General features: G+C 50.7%; 1 protein-coding gene, 2 long non-coding RNA genes and 2 other non-coding genes across 5 annotated transcripts; 4 read left to right on the top strand and 1 right to left on the bottom strand.

Annotated features, from left to right (window-relative positions):
* The first annotated feature begins 4,866 nt into the window (after nt 1-4,866).
* LOC116089863 lies at nt 4,867-7,794 on the top strand. Its single transcript, XR_004118492.1, has 4 exons — nt 4,867-5,063; nt 5,539-5,783; nt 6,885-6,929; nt 7,342-7,794. It is a non-coding gene; the product is annotated as an uncharacterized LOC116089863 (long non-coding RNA).
* LOC116092758 lies at nt 5,638-5,769 on the top strand. The gene has a single exon (XR_004119470.1). It is a non-coding gene; the product is annotated as a small nucleolar RNA SNORA17 (small nucleolar RNA).
* Nucleotides 6,994-7,131, top strand: LOC116092726. Its single transcript, XR_004119447.1, has one exon. It is a non-coding gene; the product is annotated as a small nucleolar RNA SNORA43 (small nucleolar RNA).
* A 481-nt stretch (nt 7,795-8,275) lies between the features above and the next one.
* Dipk1b (divergent protein kinase domain 1B) lies at nt 8,276-16,220 on the bottom strand. The gene is made up of 5 exons (XM_031369453.1): nt 15,807-16,220; nt 11,611-11,745; nt 9,830-9,937; nt 9,570-9,746; nt 8,276-9,270 (listed from the first exon to the last, which is right to left on the bottom strand). Exons 1-5 carry the CDS (start codon nt 15,867-15,869, stop codon nt 8,458-8,460), a joined length of 1,296 nt encoding a protein of 431 aa, XP_031225313.1. The 5' UTR covers nt 15,870-16,220; the 3' UTR covers nt 8,276-8,457.
* LOC116089864 lies at nt 16,165-17,642 on the top strand. The gene is made up of 2 exons (XR_004118493.1): nt 16,165-17,008; nt 17,226-17,642. It is a non-coding gene; the product is annotated as an uncharacterized LOC116089864 (long non-coding RNA).
* Nucleotides 17,643-18,436: the final 794 nt, after the last annotated feature.

The raw sequence follows: 18,436 nt of genomic DNA, 5'->3' as shown, positions 1-18,436 counted from the left end.
GCGGGACAAAAACACCAGGAGAATAAAGAGGCCACAGGAAGAGAAAGGAGCCACTCGGCTGGGACTTGGTCTGAGTCTGCATGGAGCAGAACCTCATAGACAAACTTATAAACCATGCTTCCAACTAAAATACACTCTCACCTCCTGTGGCTATGATAAGAATTCTTTTGGCCTTTTTGACTGATGTTTTTGTCTTGTCACCTTGTAAACCTGTAAGCTTGATGTTGCCTATACACTGAGAACCAAAGAGTTATTTGGATATAAAAAAACAAAAAAACAAAAACAAAAACAACATACCTAAACAGTTTTTGCTTCCCCTTTTGTTAAGATTTGTTTTTATTTATGTGTGTGTGGCCCATGTGTGTGGGTGTCCATGAAGGCCAAAAGAGGGCATCATATCACCGTGTGGGTGTTGGGAAGTGAACCAAAGACCTCTGAAGAGCTGTGAGTGTTCTTAACCACTGAACCATCCTTCCAGAACCATGATGGTTAGTCTTGATCATGCTAACTGAGGAGGGAAGGCCTACTCTGAGTCTGGGTAGCATCATCCCAGGGCCTGAGGTCCAAGACTAAATAAAAAGACAAAGCAGGTTGGATAGCAGCATCCATCTGTCTCTCTGCTTCCTGACTATAGGGTCTATGTGGTCAGCTGCCTCCTAGTCTTACTGCCATGCCTTCCGCATCATGATTGTACTGTATCCCCTTGAACTGTAAGCCAAACTATTTCTTCCTTCTTTAACTTGCTTTAGTCAGGGATTGGGACAGTTCATCTCAAGTTTGCAACTTGACGAGATCTAAAATCACCCAGAAGATGAACCTCTGGGTGTACCTGAGGGCTTATCTTGACTAGGTTAATTGAGGTGGAAAGACTAACTCCTTCTGGGTGGCTCCATCCCCTGGGCTAGGAGCCTGGAGTAGAGAAGGGAGCTATCCACGCACCAACACTCATCACTCTCTACTCCTTGACATGCCATGTGGACTGGTTGCTTCAAGCCTACTGCTGTGACTTCCCTGTCATGCTAAACTGTAACCTCAAACTGCAGCCCAAATGTTTTCTGCTTAATCTGCTTCTTCTGTCATGGTTTTCTTTATCACAGCAACAGAAAAGGAAATTAAGACAGACAAATAATACAAAAGCTGACGGGTAACAAGACGTGAGGCCAAGATAAGAGCCTGCTCCTTACTGAGCCAGGTTTGATTTCCAGCATCTACATGACAGCTCAAAACCATCTGTAACTCCAGTTCCAGGGGATCTGATGTCCTCCTCTGGCCTCTGTGGACACTAGGCACACATATAATACACAACATACATGCAGGCAAAATACTCATACACATAAAAATAAAATAAACTTTCAAAAAAGAAGTGGCACCATAGCTGTGCAAAACATGACCCTCAGTCCCCCCTTCCCATCCTTCTCAGTACTGGCAGGAGTCAGATGAGGCACCATGGCCTGAACCACAGAGAGCAGACCCAGCCCTGCAGTGAGTGTCCACAGCTGCATGACCCCAGCTCAGCTCTGTGCTCCTGTAGGCCTTTGAGAACTTGTTTGCAGCAAGAATGTATCAAAGTTTGATACCCTGAGCCTGAAAAGCCTTTAAATACTGGAAGCAGAGTTTGATGGGTGCTTAGAAGAAAACTGAAAGAGCTTTAGAGTGGACAACAGAGGCCCCAGCTCAAGAGGATTCAGAGGGAAGCAACAACTTTATTCCAGAAAACCCAGGAACTGGCTTTCTGTCCTGCAGAGTGGCAGAGCTAGGATTTGAACCTTGATCCTGTGATACCCATGAGGCCCTCTTAAAGAGGCTGCATTCAGGTACTTCAGGAGGGACTCTGAGCTCCTCTGTTCTGTGATCCTTTGTTCCCGGTGCCTAAAAACAGGTAGGCCCCAGGGCAGGGAAAGGCCAAAGCCCAGGACCAGCCTTCTCACTCCTACCCTAGCCTAAGCAGAGAAAGCATCTAGTCTGAAGGTGCAATATCTGGGACCCTGGATACAAAGAGAAGTCGGTGGGGGACAGAGATTATCGAGGAGCCCTGAGGCCAACCTCTGGGCCTGGGCCTGCTCAGCTCTGAGCCTTAGCGCAATTATCTGTTAAGTAACAAATAACCAAGCCTGCCTGATGGATTGTGTGAATTCACAGTGGCTAGGAAGCAGAGTGGGTGGAGAAGTCTAGAGCTGAGATATATCTTCTTAGTGGTGCATTTTCTCCAATGAAGCCCTATCCCCCACAGCTGCACTTTGAACCCACTAACGAATTAAAACATTGATCAGGCCAGGGCACCCAAGGTCTGCTTCTCTTAGGAACACCCTTGAAACAGAGACTCAGAGAAATACTGTCCTAATCTCCTAAGTGTCTCCCACCAACCAAACCAACAGTCAAGATTAACTGTCAGCAAGGACTATCGAGGACTCCACAGTTAGAGCATTGATTGCTCTTGCAGAGGATCTGGATTTGCTTCCCAGCGTCCACAGAGCAATTCACAGCCATCTGTAACTATAGATCCAAGGGATCTGATACCCTCTTCTGACCTCTATGGGCACTGCACATACATGGGCACATACATACATGCAGGCAGAACACTCATACACATAAAATAAATCTTTGAAAAGATTAGCCATTACATACTTTAAGAACCAATTCTTTGAGATAAGTTCTTCTCAATCCCCCGTCCATGTAAATCTATCTATGTAATAGATAAATGATATTTACCCACTAAATATCTTTGTGCCTACATCTCGTTGGTTCGGTGTCATGGAGAACTCTGAAGAACACATCTTATAAAATGATGTTTTGTGACTCAAGACCCTTCTGTAAATAAAAGCCTAAGCCAGCCGGCCACAATGAATTCTTCCCTTAAAGCAGAAAGTCGATGACTTGTCAAACACTTCAGAAAACAGAAGGGACCAGTTCTTCAAACAGTGGTGCAGGACGGGACTCTGCTCTGCCGCAGAGACTGCTCTGGCTTTCACTTGCCACTGACCCTTGACTAGAGCTGGCTCTGTTCAGACAACCCCAGCTCCTGAGAGGCCTCCAGGATGGTGTCTAGCTCAGGAGCTGGAACTAGAAAGTACTTCTGCAGCCTCTGGTAGCTAAATCTCATGCTGGATCTCTAGGACAGTGAGTGAGCAGGTTCAAGATCTAAAGTTCACACTAGATGATGCTGCGTCTCTCAAAGAAGTCTGTGATGAAGGTGACTTTGGGGGGGGGGACAATCCAGCCACTTCCCATTCTGTCTGTAGAGACCTTGTAGTTGGGGGTTGATGCCTGAGCCAGGACAGTTCCAGTGCTTCAACGGGCTAGGGAGCTGACTCTAGATCCAGAGTTAACAGCTACCCTTCTGCTATGGCTAGCCTGGGCAACGCTACTGCCTGCATCTGATGTCACTATCGGAGCTGATTCTGGGTTGGCTATACCTCTGTTGATGATGCTGGAACAGTTGCTTCCTCCCATTTCTGTCATCTGGAAATGGTTTCACACCTGTTAGCATCTCAGGACCAATGCAGGAACCTCTTCCAGCATGGGATCTAGCCCAGCCACAAATACTAGAGCCAGTGAGATAGTAGGCACCTGAATCTCCTTGGCCTCAGAACAGGAGTGGATTAAGAAAAAGCTTAACCTATTGTTGTTTCTACCAGATCTGTCAACAAAACAGCTCACCCTGATGGACCTGGTCGACCCTTAACAGGTCAAGTGAGTTTCCTCTGACCTCTGCTGCCCAGAGATACTTCCAGGGCGTCCTCCCAAGACCACCATTGTAATCGTGTAACTAGGGAACATTTCTTATTCCTGAAGTCTCAATTCCCCTCTGGACAGTGAATATGGACCCCATACTCACATCTACTGTAAAGAGTCAAGGCTTTGGGCCATGCATAATAGTTCACCCCTCAAATCTAGTAGTTGGAAGTTAGGGGCAAGAGGATCAGAAGTTCAAGTTATCTTTAACTACATAACAAGTTTGAAGGTAGCCTAGGCTATATGAGACCCTGTATCAAAAAACAGGAAGGGAGGAAGGGAAGGAGGGAGGGAGGAAGGGAGGGAGGGAAGGAGGAAGGGAGGGAGATGGGAAGGCAGGCAGGCAGGCAGGCAAAATAAGGGTTCAAGAACTTGGGATCATCAGCACGTGTGGCTGGCCTGGCCCACCAGTAAGAGAAGAGTGCTCACTGGTGACCCAGGCCCACAATTCACCCTCATCACCTGGGAGCCCTCATCAGTTTCAGGACTTATTAGACAAGTGATCTGTACTTGTACGGGACACAACACAGATCGCATCAAGTAGTCAGAGTGTACCATGTGTCTTCGAGCACTGTCCTGAAGCAGAGGCCTGCCAACGTTCCAGAAGCTGCTGTGCACCTCAGATCCACAGACAACCCCCAGGTGAGGCTAGTTAGAAACATCTGGAATCCATGAACTCTCTGTAGCTCCTTCCTGACTCATCCCCAAAGCTTCCTTGTAAAAGAGGAAACAATTGGTCACCTCCTTGCCTCCTAAATACTGGTCAGTCAGAGCTGGCCCTTCCTCTTTGCGTGGAAGCTTTGGTATCACTAACAGGGAGAGCAAGGCTGCCCACACACACACACACAAAAAAAAAAAAAAAAAAAAAAAAAAAAAAAAAAAAAAAAAAAAACAGGGAGTTTTGTAAGAAGGCACAGGACTTCATGGGTCGTTTGAAAAGTCCTGTGAGCTTGGAACACTCAAAATAAGTCTCTAAGATCTACTTGGCAAGGTAGGATCTAGGATCAAGCAGTACAGAGGCCCATGAACCTCTGAAGGACTGGGCTATGAGAAGCGCCGGCGAGGAGCGAAGGGGCCACTAGAGGGCGCTGCACTCGAGGACAGTGAAAGTCCCTCGCGGGCTGCCGTAGCCTCTACTATAAAGGACGTAGCGTGGAACGGCTCGGCCTCTCGGCGGCCATGGCGCCACTGTTTCCGTTGGGGCGCCGCGGATGACCCTATATAGCCCTCGGCCGGCTACCGGGAAGACTGAGACGATCGTAACAAAGATGCACGGTGCTTTCCTTCTGAGAGTTTAGTCGCCCTAATACGTGCAGCAGACTAACCATGTGGTAAGAACAAGGGCGTTCACGATGTGCCCGAGGGCCAGGTGGACGGCCCCTAGAAGTTCCGGGAAGGAGAGCCGAGGCTTCTTCCTGGACTAGTAAGACGCAGGAAGCCCCTGTGGTCATCACTGGGTGGGGCTCCAGGCCGGTCTCCCCTTCCTAGAGCCAAGAAACTCCAGGGAAAGAGTCTGTCTATATTTGCTGCGTGCTGATGTAGATCAATCTTAAAAGGACAGCTGTTCCAAACCGTTCTGAATGCCAACTTGAGATAACCCAGATCTGAGACAGTACTCTGTCTAGTGTAATGCAGCTGAGTTGGAGAGAAAGGCGATAGGGGTTTTATTTGTAGAAAGCTTTAGCAAGGACAACAAACCATGGGGACCCATTGGAATAGGAATAAAATACAGGCCTGGTACAGTCCCCCAGTGTGACCCTGCCAAGGTGGGTGCAGATTGACTGTTTTCTTCCTTTCCTTTACTAGGAAGTTTGTCTGCCAAAACGCAAGCGCCCATGAGGACATTAGGTAAGCTGTAACGTCAGGATTAACGGCGTGGGTACCCGGCACTTGGTTCATCAGCACTCTGCTCCTAGAGGCGTTGCAGGTGTGGCTGCTGTGTCACATGTGCGTCAGTAGGTGGCAGAGAGGAAAGAGGCTATGTCTACGCTCAGTGTTCTGCCCTGTGGACATCTGAATGATTTGTAGCCTAACACTCCTTAAAGCTGGAGGTGAGGTTGTCCTTCCTAGTTGTTGACTGGCATAGGGCATTTGATAGAGGGGCTGGTCTGTAAAGAGGAAGTAAATTGATAAATTGGTTTGTTGGAAATCATGAAACTAGTAACCTTCAAAAGGTCCTGGGACACAGCATTATGGCATGTGTTTCTCTCATCCTCACCAGCTTGGGTCAAGAGACTCTCAAAAAAAAAAAAACAGATGGAAGCAGTGATGGCATCTGTCTTAGGGTTTTTATTGCTATGAAACCCCATTACCAGAGAGCAAGTAGGGGAGGGAAGGGTTTATTCAGCTTACACTTCCACGTTGCTGTTTATTGCCAAAGGAAATCAAGGCAGGAACCTGGAAGCAGCTGATGCAGAGACCATGAAAGGGTGCTGCTTATGTATATACAGGTCAGAAGAGGCCATCAGAGCCTATTATAGATGGTTGTACACCAGGAATTGAACTCAGCAGTCAGTGCTCTTAACCACTGAGCCATCACTCCCACCCCAACCAAAAGGTTGGGCTTTGAGATAGGGTTTCTCTATGGCCTGGGATTAAAGGCATGCTCCACCATCAGCCCAGAGGTAGCATCATCCACAATAGGCTAGGCTTTCCCCATTTCCTAATGGCTCTAACAAGTTCGCACAAAACCAGCCAGTACAATCTCAAAGCTTTCCTTTGAGGGGATAAGTAGAGTTAATACCTAATGATCCGGCTATCTTCATGTGAGGAGATGGCTTTTCAAACTCCACTGGTTGCTGGCTGATGCCAAAGAGGCAGGCTACATATTTTGTGGCCCTCACTTGCCAGAGCTTTTAAACAAGCTGGAGTATAGCTCAGTGGTGCTCACTTGGTGGCACATAGGCCTGAGTCTCCATCCCTGGCACCACAGGCAAGTGAAACTGATAACAGGTAAAGAAGTGCCTAGTAATCCGTTCATCATGCAGCGCCATGACTTCAGAATATAGGAGTATACAGCTAACAGTGAGTGACAGGGGTGTCTTAAAACACAAGGGTAAAGGGACTCAACTGCTGCTTCAGGCCTCCAGAGGTCTGGGGGTGCAACACTTATGGATTAGGAGGGTCTACATTGACTGTTTTCTTTGGTACAGGAAAGTTGGTGACTAAACTCTGCTTATGCCGAATGCCCAGTTGAGGTAAGAGGTAGGCTGGACCCATTGGAGTATGCTCAGATGGGATGCGAGTGGCTGCCCTGAGGATGCTGTCCTAGATCAGCGCCACAGGCATGGCCCAGCTGCTTAGCTGTGTCATGACATTGGGGCAAAGAGCAAGTGGCTATTTCTACACTCAGTGTTCAGAAACCAGTGACCACTAAGAATGGTTTGTAGCCTAACACTTTGCAGAGCCGTGGTGGGATGGCACTGGGGTTTTTGGCTTTGATGCTGTTAGCTAGACCCCAATGTCAGACAGCCTCTAGAGCTCACCAAAGGGTTGCATGATCAGCGTTTTAGGAAGATAGAACTTGGGGGGGGGGGTATATAAATCAGGTTTTCTAGGAAACAGTCTGAGGACTGGAAGAATACAAAAAACTACCTTTTCATCTTCCAGATCCAGAAGCCAGGAAGAAAGGGGCCAACGTTGCTGATCAGGATGGGCGTGCCCTCTGACCTCACCAGGGTAATACAGAACCACCCATACAGGCTGTGGGCAGCTCTAAATTTCCCCTGGTAGCTAGCCTACGTCCTAAGTTATGGACTGGATTTGGGTTGGCTTGGGTTTGACTCTTATTGTGAAGTGAGGTAGAGACACTGGGGTGCAGGACCCTCTAAGATTCAACATCTTTAACTGTACATGGCCTTAAAAGAGATAATTATGAGTTGGGTGATGGTAACTGGTCGCTTGAGTTCAAGACCAGCCTGTTCTACAAAGCAAGTTCCAGGGTAGTCAGGACTGCTACACAAAGAAAACCCTGTCTTGAAAGGCTAAAAAAGGGTGGAGAATGATACAGGAGAGGGAAACTGGCTAGATGCTGTGACACAAATAAACTTGTCGGTTCTTGAGGCTGGAATCTTTCTTTGCTGTCAGCACTCTCTACCTTAGGCTAAATAGCCTATTGAGTTTCTTCTCATCTCCCCTGGAAAATCAAACATGCCAGACTGAGTAAGGTTGGAGATTTGGTTTGGGCTGGAACTGTGACTTTTAACAGGAGCTAAGCTTTCTGTATGCTGTGGGCAAACATTTTCCCTAAGCTAATTCTTAAGAGACTGGTCTGGGGCAGGGGTTGAGGCACAAAGCCAACACTAGAAATGCTGGTCTGCTAAAGTCCAGACTGGGGCTGCCATTGTGTACCATAGAGGTAGAGCTGGTAGCAGAAATGCACAAGAGTCCACAGGTTTAGTCCCTAGGACAGTGCAGAATTTCTAAGAAACAAAGGTTGGCATTTAAGCCAGATTTAAGCGAGATTTACCGTTGGTGCCCAGACAAGATCTCTAAAATCACACCCTTCCTGGCAGCTGTTCCATACCAATGGATCCATATACTCAGGTGTCACATAAAAGCCATTTATTTACATATTCGGAAGAATGGCCCCAGTGGGCCAGCCTCTGATAGAGGCTCCTGGCTCCTCTGCTGAGTTGTTAGAGTGAGTGAGGAGATTTATTTGCAGGGGGGCAACCTGTGGGTGCTCCACCCACAGCAGAGCTGTAGGGGCTGGTGCCTGCAGCCTTAGGAGTAGTTGGTGTTGGAGATCTCCCTCCACAGTAAGGTCTTAAGGTGGCTAAGCACCAGTGAATGGTGAGCCTCGACCTGGCTGGCCAGTCCACTCAGTGTGGTGCATGTGCGCAGCTGTTTGCCCAGCTCCTCATAGAGGTCTGCAGGAGCTCCAGGCAGCAGATAGTCCCTCAGCAGCTCACACACTTTGGCCAGGTTGGGCTGGATGAGGTCACCCTTGCACTGCCTCATGAGCCTGTCGCATGGCGCCCTGCAATCTCGCCCGTAGATGCAGTCAGAGCTCTGCTCACAGTGGCGACCCTGAAGGAAGCGACGCACAGTAGCCTCTGGTGCCACCTGCTGCAGGTCAGCCATCTTGAAGTCATAGGTGGCTGTGTACCCCACATTGGCAAGTGTAGTCTCACACATGTAGAAGGTACCATAGGAACCATGGAAGAGCTCCTCCACAAATTCCAGGAGACCAATGGCAATCTTTGCACGCCAGGGCCATGCAGGTCCAAACCACTGCTGGAGAGCCCTGTGCAGCACAGATGGCAGAAGTGGGCTCAAGGCAGGCAGCAACACTGCCCCGTGCCAGGAGCTATGAGGAATGCCCTCAGTAAGGTAGAGGTCCCCGCAGTAGCCCAGCAGCCGGGAAGCATGCTCCTTCTCCTGAAGGGACAGCAGCAGCAGGAATTCATTGCGCTGCAGCAGGGCCCACACGGACTTGGCTTCTGCCAGGGATACCCTGCTGTCCTTGTTGAAGTCCGCCATGAGAAGTATCTGGTCAACCAGCGCTGGCAGGGAGGGCAGGTCTCCTAAGTTAGCCTGGCATTTGAGACCAAAAAGGATGTCAGCAAGGTGTGCTGCTCACACCACACCATGCACACCAGCTCTTCCAGCTGTGCACACAGGCCACAAGGCCATAGCACTAGCTTTGAGCCCTGTTCCCATCTCCTTCCAGTCCCCACTTTAGCCACACTGGATGTGGAGTCCTCAAACTCCTGAGCCCTTACCATACTGCCATTTTGTTCCCACAAGCCCTGGTGTGATGCTTCCTTGTCTGTCTCCTGCCCAGGTTGTAGACATCCCCAGCTGAGGCCTATGGTAAAGGTCTGGGCACTAACCTTGAGGAAGCTGAGGGTCATCTCCCGGAACTCCTTGATGGAGGTTCCCCTGGTGGGCTTGTCAAACAGCACCAGCTCCCGCCTCGGAGCTGCATCTGGCCAGGCCTTGGAGTTCAGCGCCTCCTCAATGCCACATTTGATGGTCACCTCTTTGTCTTGCCAGAGCCCGCTGTACACCTAGATGAGGTCACAGGTATAATTCCCTTTAGATGTGCAGCTTATCACCAGCAGCAGCCCACCAACCATGCCCGGCTGCACACCTGCTGGCCTGGGGCTGAGGACAGGCAGGTCCTCCACTCCACCTTTTGCAGCTCACACAGGTCCTGGCAGACAGAGCCGGAGATGATGCCCTTCCGGTACTGGTCACACTGAGGAGAGAGACACCAGGGTATGGCCCAGAGCATGGGGCTTGGTGGTCACAGCCAGCCTAGCCACACTCCTTCAGGAATCCCCAGGAAAGCAAAGGGAGGAGGGGAAAAACAGCAGCAGCATTGACAATAGGATGGGTGTCCATGACCTGAAGCATGTAGAGGCCGCTGGACATGAGCCTGTCTCCTCAGAGAAGGGTACTGCCAGTTTACCACCAGACACTGCCCCTAAACAGGTGGCCAGGACCACAGGCAGGCCCCCTAACACCCCATTGCAGCCTCAGCAGCAGAGTTGTGGTCAGGGTCAGATGAAAGCAACAAGTCCCACGAGGGGCCTTGATCATGGCCAATAGCTAAGCCTCAGGCATTACCCAGTGAGCAGCACCCTTTGGGCACCTAGGCCACCCGTATAGTGAGGCTGTCCAAGCTCTGGACCCAGTATAGCTGGGGACTTTTTTTTTTTCACCTCCCTCCCCAAGACAGGGTTTCTCTGTGTAGCCCTGGCTGTCCTGGAACTCACTCTGTAGACCAGGCTGGCTGAGAACTCAGAAATCCGCCTGCCTCTGCCTCCCAAGTGCTGGGACAAAGGTGTGTGCCACCACTGCTCAGCTTGGCTGGGAACTCTTGAGGCTGCTCAGGGCACTCCTCTGAGCAGGTGTCCACATTCCCCATCCAGCATTTTTCCATCCACTCTGATCTCTGTCCTGGATAGGCCTGCCCTGTTGGCTAAGGCAGAAGTAGCCCAGTGTTTGGGGCAGGCTTTGATGTCTACCTCAGGGTCCATCTGGACTCATAGCCAGCTTCCCATAACCAGTGCTGTAAGGAGACCCAGTACCTCAATGGTCAAATCCTCCAGTTGCTAGTCACTGTCAGGCTTGTCACCATTCCTAAAGAAATGGCATCCAGGGGCCCCCCCAACTGCTGGGGGCCTTACTTCCTGCTGGGCTTGCCCCAGGTTATCTAATTAGACAATGGCTCAGGGAGAGCTTCTCATCAGGTTAAGTTGGCACTACTACTCTTTCTCTCAGGGTAAAGAGCCTAGTGGCTCTCACTTGGTTAAATTCCTGGATATACATCACTAGTTGCCATGGAGCCTGGTATTAGAGCCAGGCTTGGAGGAAAAGGGGTAAAGAAAGTAGCCAATACTCCTCCCCGCCCATCCAAGCTGAGCCAGTCTGAAACACTGCCCATGTATGTATGTATACACACACACACACACACACACACAAGGAAACTGAGGTGGGTAGTATGTTCAGCCATTCTCAGGACTCTGCAGAGTGGGCCAGAATAGGAATCCACTGAGCAGTTCCCACCTGCTGAGAGCCTGGCCAGCACCTGAGACTACAACCAAGTGGTGGAGAAAAGAGGCAATCTCCTGCCTGGCTGTGGTGGCACCTGCCTTTAATCCCAGCACTTGGGAGGCAGAGGCAGATTTCTGAGTTCTCAGCCAGCCTGATCTACAGAGTGCGTTCCAGGACAGCCAGGACTACACAGAGAAACTCTGTCTCCCTACAAAACAATCCATGCCTCAGCATTTAAGTCCACCCTGAGTACATGCAGCAGCCAATTTCCCCATTTCCTTCCTTTGACCTCCCAGCCCTCTACTCACCCACCTCCCACCAAAACTCTAAGGACCCCACAAGGGTCAGGTCCCAGGGCCCAGGCAGACTTACGATCACCACCTGGCAGACGTGCCCACGACAGAGCTCTGAATAGGACGAGTAGTGCACATAGACCATCCAGCTGCCCACGAAGATACCCAGCCAGACCAGTAAGACATACTTGACCCTGAGGCCTGGGAACCGGCCCTGTGAAGAAGGGACTAGGTGAGGAGGTGCCTGCCTGTGGACCCCGCTGCACACACAGCCAAGTGCAGCCTTTGGAACTTTCACAGCCTTTCAACCCAGCTAGCACCCACCACCTCCAGGACTGAGAAGCATCTAGCTCAACACCCCACATGTCGGGCACATGCCAGGGGCTCTCCATCAGGGACAGGCAGATGATTCAAAGTGAGGAGAACCCTAAGCTGAATGGAGAAACTTTATGGAGCCTGCTCCCTTGAAACACTCTCATTTCCTCACATCCCTGTCTCCGGATGAATCCAGCTGAGCCACTGAACCATCAGCATGAGCCTGAGGTCAGCCACCAGGGACTCACCCTTTTTCCCACTGATCCCCTTGAGCCAGGACCAGCAGGAAAGGGAGTTTGGAGGGTAAGAGCCCATAACCCACCTCTGCTGCACCCTGGGAAGCAGTGAAAAGACATGGGGTCATGCGCCCACATTCACAGCAGCAGTATCAGCAACAGCAAGGTGAACTCCAGAACCCATCCACAAGACAGAGACACCACTCGGCCTCAGCAGGAAGCAAGTCTGGCACCGGCCACCACCAGGATGGATGTCACAGAAGGATACCTCTTGTGAGACTCAAAGTCCCCAGAGTCCTCAGATGCATAGAGCTAAACAGAAGGTGAGTGTCGGGCAGGGTAGGCTGTGGGAATAGAGTCAGTGTGGGAAGGTGAGCTGTCTGTGGATGGACCATGCCAGTGGCTCCACAGCATTGTCAATGCACAATGCACCAAATGTACAAGTAGAGAAGGAAAGGATAGGATATCACAGGCTGTGCATTTGGCCACAATTTCTTTTAAAAAGTTGGTGTGTGCCAGGTGGTGGTGTCACACGCACTTGGGAGATAAAAGCAGGCAGCTCTCTGTTAAGTTCAAGGCTGGCCTGGTCTACAGAGTGAGTTCCAGAACAGCCAGGGCTACACAGAGAAACCCTGCCTCGAAAAAAACAAAACAACAACAAAAAGCCATCGGTGGTGGCACACACCCTTAATCCCAGCACTCGGGAGGCAGAAGAGACCAGCCTGGTCTACAGAGTGAGCTCCAGGATAGCCAGGGCTACACAGAGAAACCCTGTCTCAAACAAACAAACAGACCAACCAGCTGTGTGTGTTGTGGACACATTTCTGTAATCTTACCACTTAGGTTCTTACAGGAAGAAACAGCCTGGGTCCCAGCACCCGCTCACAACATCTGCAGCTCCAGTTGCAGGAGATCTAATGCCTCCTTCCAACCTCCTCCAGCATCAGACTCACTCATGATGTACATATATACATTCAGGTAAAACACTCATACACACAAAATAAGTCTGAAAAATGCTTTAAGATGGAAACCAGAAAGAAGAAGAAAAAAAAAAGCAGGTGGTCCCAGCTCAAAATCCTGACGAGGGTGGGCCTAAGATCTTTACTTCTGTGGATGTGCCAAATCACCCTATCATCCTCACCCCTCTGTCTCGATTTTCCCAGCTGACAGCTAAGAGCAGTGTGGGTAGGAAGAGGTCTGGTCTAGGTGCTAAGGACACTAGCCTCCACTAAGTTCTCCAAGCAGTGTCCAAAGTTGACAGCCAGAGACAGCTAGATGCCACCTCCCCCACTGCCCCATCCTGTGGAACAGCAGTCCCTGCAAGGAAGGGACTGGGCTCCCAAATAGCCTGTGCCACATGGGACTAGACCTCCCAAGCCCAGGATAAAGGCAAAGAGGCATCAGCCATAGAGAACAGGCAGCACGGAGGGTGGGAAGGCCAGACTTGTAAGGCAGCATGTTGGCCTTTCTGCTTGGGTAGGAAGATGTTCTAAGACTTGGAAGCCCAGGAACCACACAGCTCTGAGAGGAAGCCACCTCAGCAGAGACAGTGCAGCGCCCAGGGGAAGGTGTCCCCAGCGCCTCAGCCCCAAACCTTCTCTTCCCTTCGTCTCTTTATTGCTTCTTGTCGTCTTCCAATGAGAGAGCCACATCAGGCAGTAAACCTTATTAAAAAAAGATTTATTGGTGAGTCCAGGGAGAAGAGGAGCAAATCCGGGAGTGGCTGCCTATGCTCCTGGGAGAGAGCAGATAGCAGGGGACTGGACAAAGCGTAATGCTTATATATAGGTTCTTGGAGGAGGCAGGAAGCTTTCTATTATGAAGATTTCCAGGGTGAGGATTGGTGGGATTTCAAGTCCTGAGCTTGGGGGAGCTCAGGGATTAATTGGTGAGCTCTCCTGTTCAGGGATTGGTGGATGTTCCTATTCAGGCATTGGAAGTTTTTGTTCAGATTTTTCACCTAAAATTAGTATTATCTAGGGAGGGTCCGGCTGAGGGGCTGAACATGACTTTTCTGACAGTTACATTGGCTGGAATCTGTTATGACAGGGAGACTCCTTAGGCAGGGACCTGGCCACTTTCCTACTTTGAGGGTGTACAAAGTTTACAAAGGAAGTCCACCACAGGAAAAGCTTTCCCCTGCCTCTTAGGTGGCCTGAATAACCAACACAGCAACCCTACAGGAGGGACTCTACTGATGTAAAGCATTTCCTGTGGCCTGTCTACCAGCAGCCAGAGAGTCTGAGAATGGAACCAGCCAGCATCCCACTTTTGGATCTGGGAGTCATGCTGAGCTCAAGTTTACCCTAGTTGCTTCCGGGCTAGAATAAAAGGAAGCTCTACCACAGGAACAATGCTCAGCCCTTCTAGAACATTCTTCCAGAAGGTTTTTCTAGGAGATGGTCCCTATTCTGGGGCATGGTCTGTGGACTTCTCCTGCAACACTCTTGGCTCTGGCATTCAGCTATTTCTTTCAGATTTGTCCAAAATGAAAACGGGAATACTGAGAAACTGCTGGGACACCTTGGCCGTGAGGCCAAATCAAAGGACTCCAGTCACACTGAGAGCAAAGGGCCAGGACTAGGACAGCAGCTAGCCCAGGCTGGACCAAGTGACATAGAACTAGAAGCTGCTAGAAACCTGCAGGTCAGAGCCCACTCCAGGTAGGCCCCTTCCAAGACACCTTGGCACAGGTGGCTCCCCTAGACCACCTTGGCTAAGCTTTGATGGTTTACCTGGCCTTTGTCTGACCCAGCTCTTCTCCAGGATCCCAGGGCAGGTCTCACCACAGTTGTACTTGAAAGCTCACATAGATTTCTGCCACTCAGTGGGGAACAGGTTGGCAAGCCCTGGGCCCATAATTTTCAAGGCTGAACAGTCCAGCGCCAGGGAAGCCACATGGAAGGTGAGAAGGTCATTACAGCGATAGTAACTGCACAGTGAACTCCCTGCCCAGGAAACCCAGGCCATGTACCAGGTGTTTCCCATGCAGGGAAACTGAGGCTCAGGGCAGGAAGGGCTCTCTCTGAGCCAGCCCCACTGGGAACTGGCCCAAACCCCTCTCCTGCCACTCCTGGGTCCATCCACTGCTGAGTCAGGGCCTATCTTCAGAGCTAGGGGTCTGGATACACCCCATCTCCTGGCACAAGAAGAGTCCCCCATACACCTCAGGTCACAAGCCCAACCCAGGACTGAGCATGGATCATAGTGCAAACTAAGGCCTCTGGAAGAGGGCAGACAAGGGCATCTGGGCCTGGAAGAGCTCTGCATCCAACAGGCTTCATCCTCATCCTTTATCTAAAATAGTCTAAGGGAGGCCAGGCCCCCAGACAAAGGCATCCTCCAGCATCCTCAGGACGGCCCTGCAGAGAGACCTTGGCTGGACTGGCAAGTGCTGGCTCCTTCCTGTAGGCTCTAAGGACCCTGACAACCAGAGGCTGGAGCCCAGAGGCCTGACCCCCATCACCTCAAAGCATGAGCGCAGGGGCCTCTTTTGCAGATAGGAGCTGGCCCTCCACTGGCCCAAGGTCACCACAGTCCCTAGTTTCAGCTGTCTCAAGGACTGGCCAGGGGCTGGATAAGTCCCAAGTTTGCTATCCCAGAATTTTTCTTGAAGTAGCAAAAGGAAGAAAGGATTTGGGTGCACCTGCGTGCACCCATCGACCCTCGCCATCCCACGCCCAGCCCCTCCCGATGTGGCAGCACCTGGCCGGCTGCCGCTTACCTGCAGGCCCTTGGAAAAGGGGCAGAGGAGCACTAGGTGCACCAGGCGCCGCAGCCGCCGCATGATGGGCTCCGGCCCGGGCTGCGGAACCCACGGCTGGCTCGGCCTCAGCCCCAGCCCGGCCAGGCCCCCAGCGGCCGCCGCTCGCTCTCCATGCGGGCAGCGCGTCCTCGGCCCGCGTTAAAGGCGAGGCGCGTGCCTTTCTGACGACCGACCGCGACGCACGCGCGGGGAGACGGCCTGGAGGAGGGGAAGTGCACGCGCGGGAAGATGGACAGGAGGGGCGTGCGCGCGCGTGCGGAGACAAATGGGAGGGGCGTGCACGCGCGTGCGAGAGAGGACTGGCGCGCGGCCCCAAGGCTAGTCTAGCCTTCCCGCTGGGGACCTGGCCCCCTGCGGGCTCCACAACCCGCTACGGCAACCCGGACTGAGCAGGGAACACAGGGGCAGGCTAGAGCTGAGGACCTGTAGGGCCCCCGCCTGCGCTTGCGCATTTCTTCCACCTTTTCAAGGGTAAAAGACGTTGATGGATCTGCCCCCAACCCTCCCCGGTATGCACGTGCGGTTTGTCAGTCCTGCGGCCATCACCGTTGGCACCGAGAGTCAGCTCTTGTTGCACTGTGGCATAGGGAAGGACCCTCAGCCCCCCGCGGTCAGCAAATGCTCCTGAGAGCCAGTCTCTTCTGATTTCTGCCCATGAACAGACACGCCCCTCTCGTGTGACTCCCATTTAGAGTGATTAGGAAGGCAGCAGCTGACTTGTTACAAACTTAACAGACAATGGCCAGAATGCACCATTCACCATGTGCATCAGCTGCCCTCAATCCTCGCCCACACCTTTCTTAGGGGTCCTATGGCGATGTCATTTGCATTCCCAGGGAATATGGAGGCTGACCGCCTTCCCATGTGCCCCAGTGCTGCCCATATATATACCATGCAAAATGGTGATAAAAAGGCAGCTTTTGTTTAAGGATGTTAATTGCTTCACAATTACTGAACCAGACCAACCTTCTCTTCATAAAAGTAGAGCAAGTGTCCCATGAGCCCAGCTGAAGGGTTTGGATTTATAAGCTAGAAAGGTTTGCACACAAAGATGCACCACCGCTCCCCCTCGCTGGAGCCAAGAGCAGGTCACGAAACAATTGGAAAATAACATCAAGTCTGTGTCCCAGAAACCAAGAGGCAGAGGCAGAAGGATCAGGGTAAGTTCAAGACCAGCCTAGCCTATGTTTCAAATTCCAGGGTAGCCAGAAGCCCAAAGGGAGACCTTGCTTCAAGGAAGGAAGGGAGGGAGGAAAAAAGGAAGGAGAGAAAGGAAGAAGGGAAACACGGAGGGATTGTTTCATTATCTCGCTAATTATAAACGAGCTGCCTAGGCAGTTTGACTATTTTATTACGTCTTCAATCTTGATTTTGCAGGTCAGATAAACAGTGTAGTTTAAGTTTGGTGACAGGAAGGCTGGAGAAATGACTCAGCAGCTACAAGCACTTATTGTGAAAACATAAAGATTGAAGTTCAAATTCCAGCATCCATGTAGCAAGTGGAGCATCCTGCCCACACCTGTAACCCAGGTTACAAATTGAGTGGAACCAATCTAGGATGGTTGCTAGGACTTGCTGGCTCACAGCCTAGATGAGAAAACAGCCTGAGGTTTGGGGAGAGACCCTGCCTCAAAGGAAAAGATGGAAAGTGATAGAAGAAAGCACCGACACCCACTTCTGGCAACCATTTGCACACAAAGATGCACCACCACTCCCCCTCGCATGACTCCCCTCCCCCATGCACATGTAAATAATCAAATCTTTTAATAAAAGAAAACATGAAGCTTGATGACACGGACTTGTGGCATGGGTAATTATTTTTATTTTTCAGTCTGGTCATCTGGGGGTACAATGGCCATTTGTAATGTCAAATTACAAATGACACACACATGTGTGTATACGTGTTTGGGTGTGTATGCATATATATGTGTGTATGGAAGCCAAAGTTCTGTCAAATGTTTTATTCTCTCCACTTTACTTTTTATAAGATTTTGTTTTGTTTTTTAAGGTTTTTAAAGTTGTATTTATTTTTATGTGCATCAGTGTGTGTGTGTGCGCGCGCGCGCGTGTGTGTGTGTGTGTGTGTGTGTGTGTGTGTGTGTGTATGCCACACTCTGGAACTAGAGTTACAGACAGTTGTGAGCTGCCATGTGGGTGCTGGGAATTGACCCTGGGTCCTCTGGACAGAATTTATATGTGCCACACATATGCCTGGTGCCCTAGTGGTCAGAAGATGACATTGGATCTCCTGGCATGGAGTTATGGATGAATGTAAATTGCCACTGAGAATTGAACCTAAGTCCTCTGCAAGAGCAAGGGCTCTTAACCGCTGAGCCGCCTCTCCAGGCTCTTTTGCTCTCCAGTGTCTCAGGGTACTGCTAGTCCTTGGGTAGGCCTCTCTCCTGCTCGCAAACTCTTGGCTCCTAAGAACTGGATCTTAAGTGGTGATCAGGTAGACTTGGATACAATATCAAGTTCACCTTTTTTCTATGTTGTTTTTGTGAGACATAATCTTATGTAGCTCAGACTGGTTTAAAACTCCCTAGGAGGCCAAGGATGAACTTGAACTCCTAATCATTCTGCCTCCA

This window comes from Mastomys coucha, unplaced genomic scaffold (genome assembly GCF_008632895.1).
Source record: "Mastomys coucha isolate ucsf_1 unplaced genomic scaffold, UCSF_Mcou_1 pScaffold15, whole genome shotgun sequence".
NCBI lineage: Eukaryota > Metazoa > Chordata > Mammalia > Rodentia > Muridae > Mastomys > Mastomys coucha.
The sequence above is the reverse complement of the archived record's forward strand: the minus strand, read 5'-3'. Positions and strand labels throughout refer to the sequence as shown.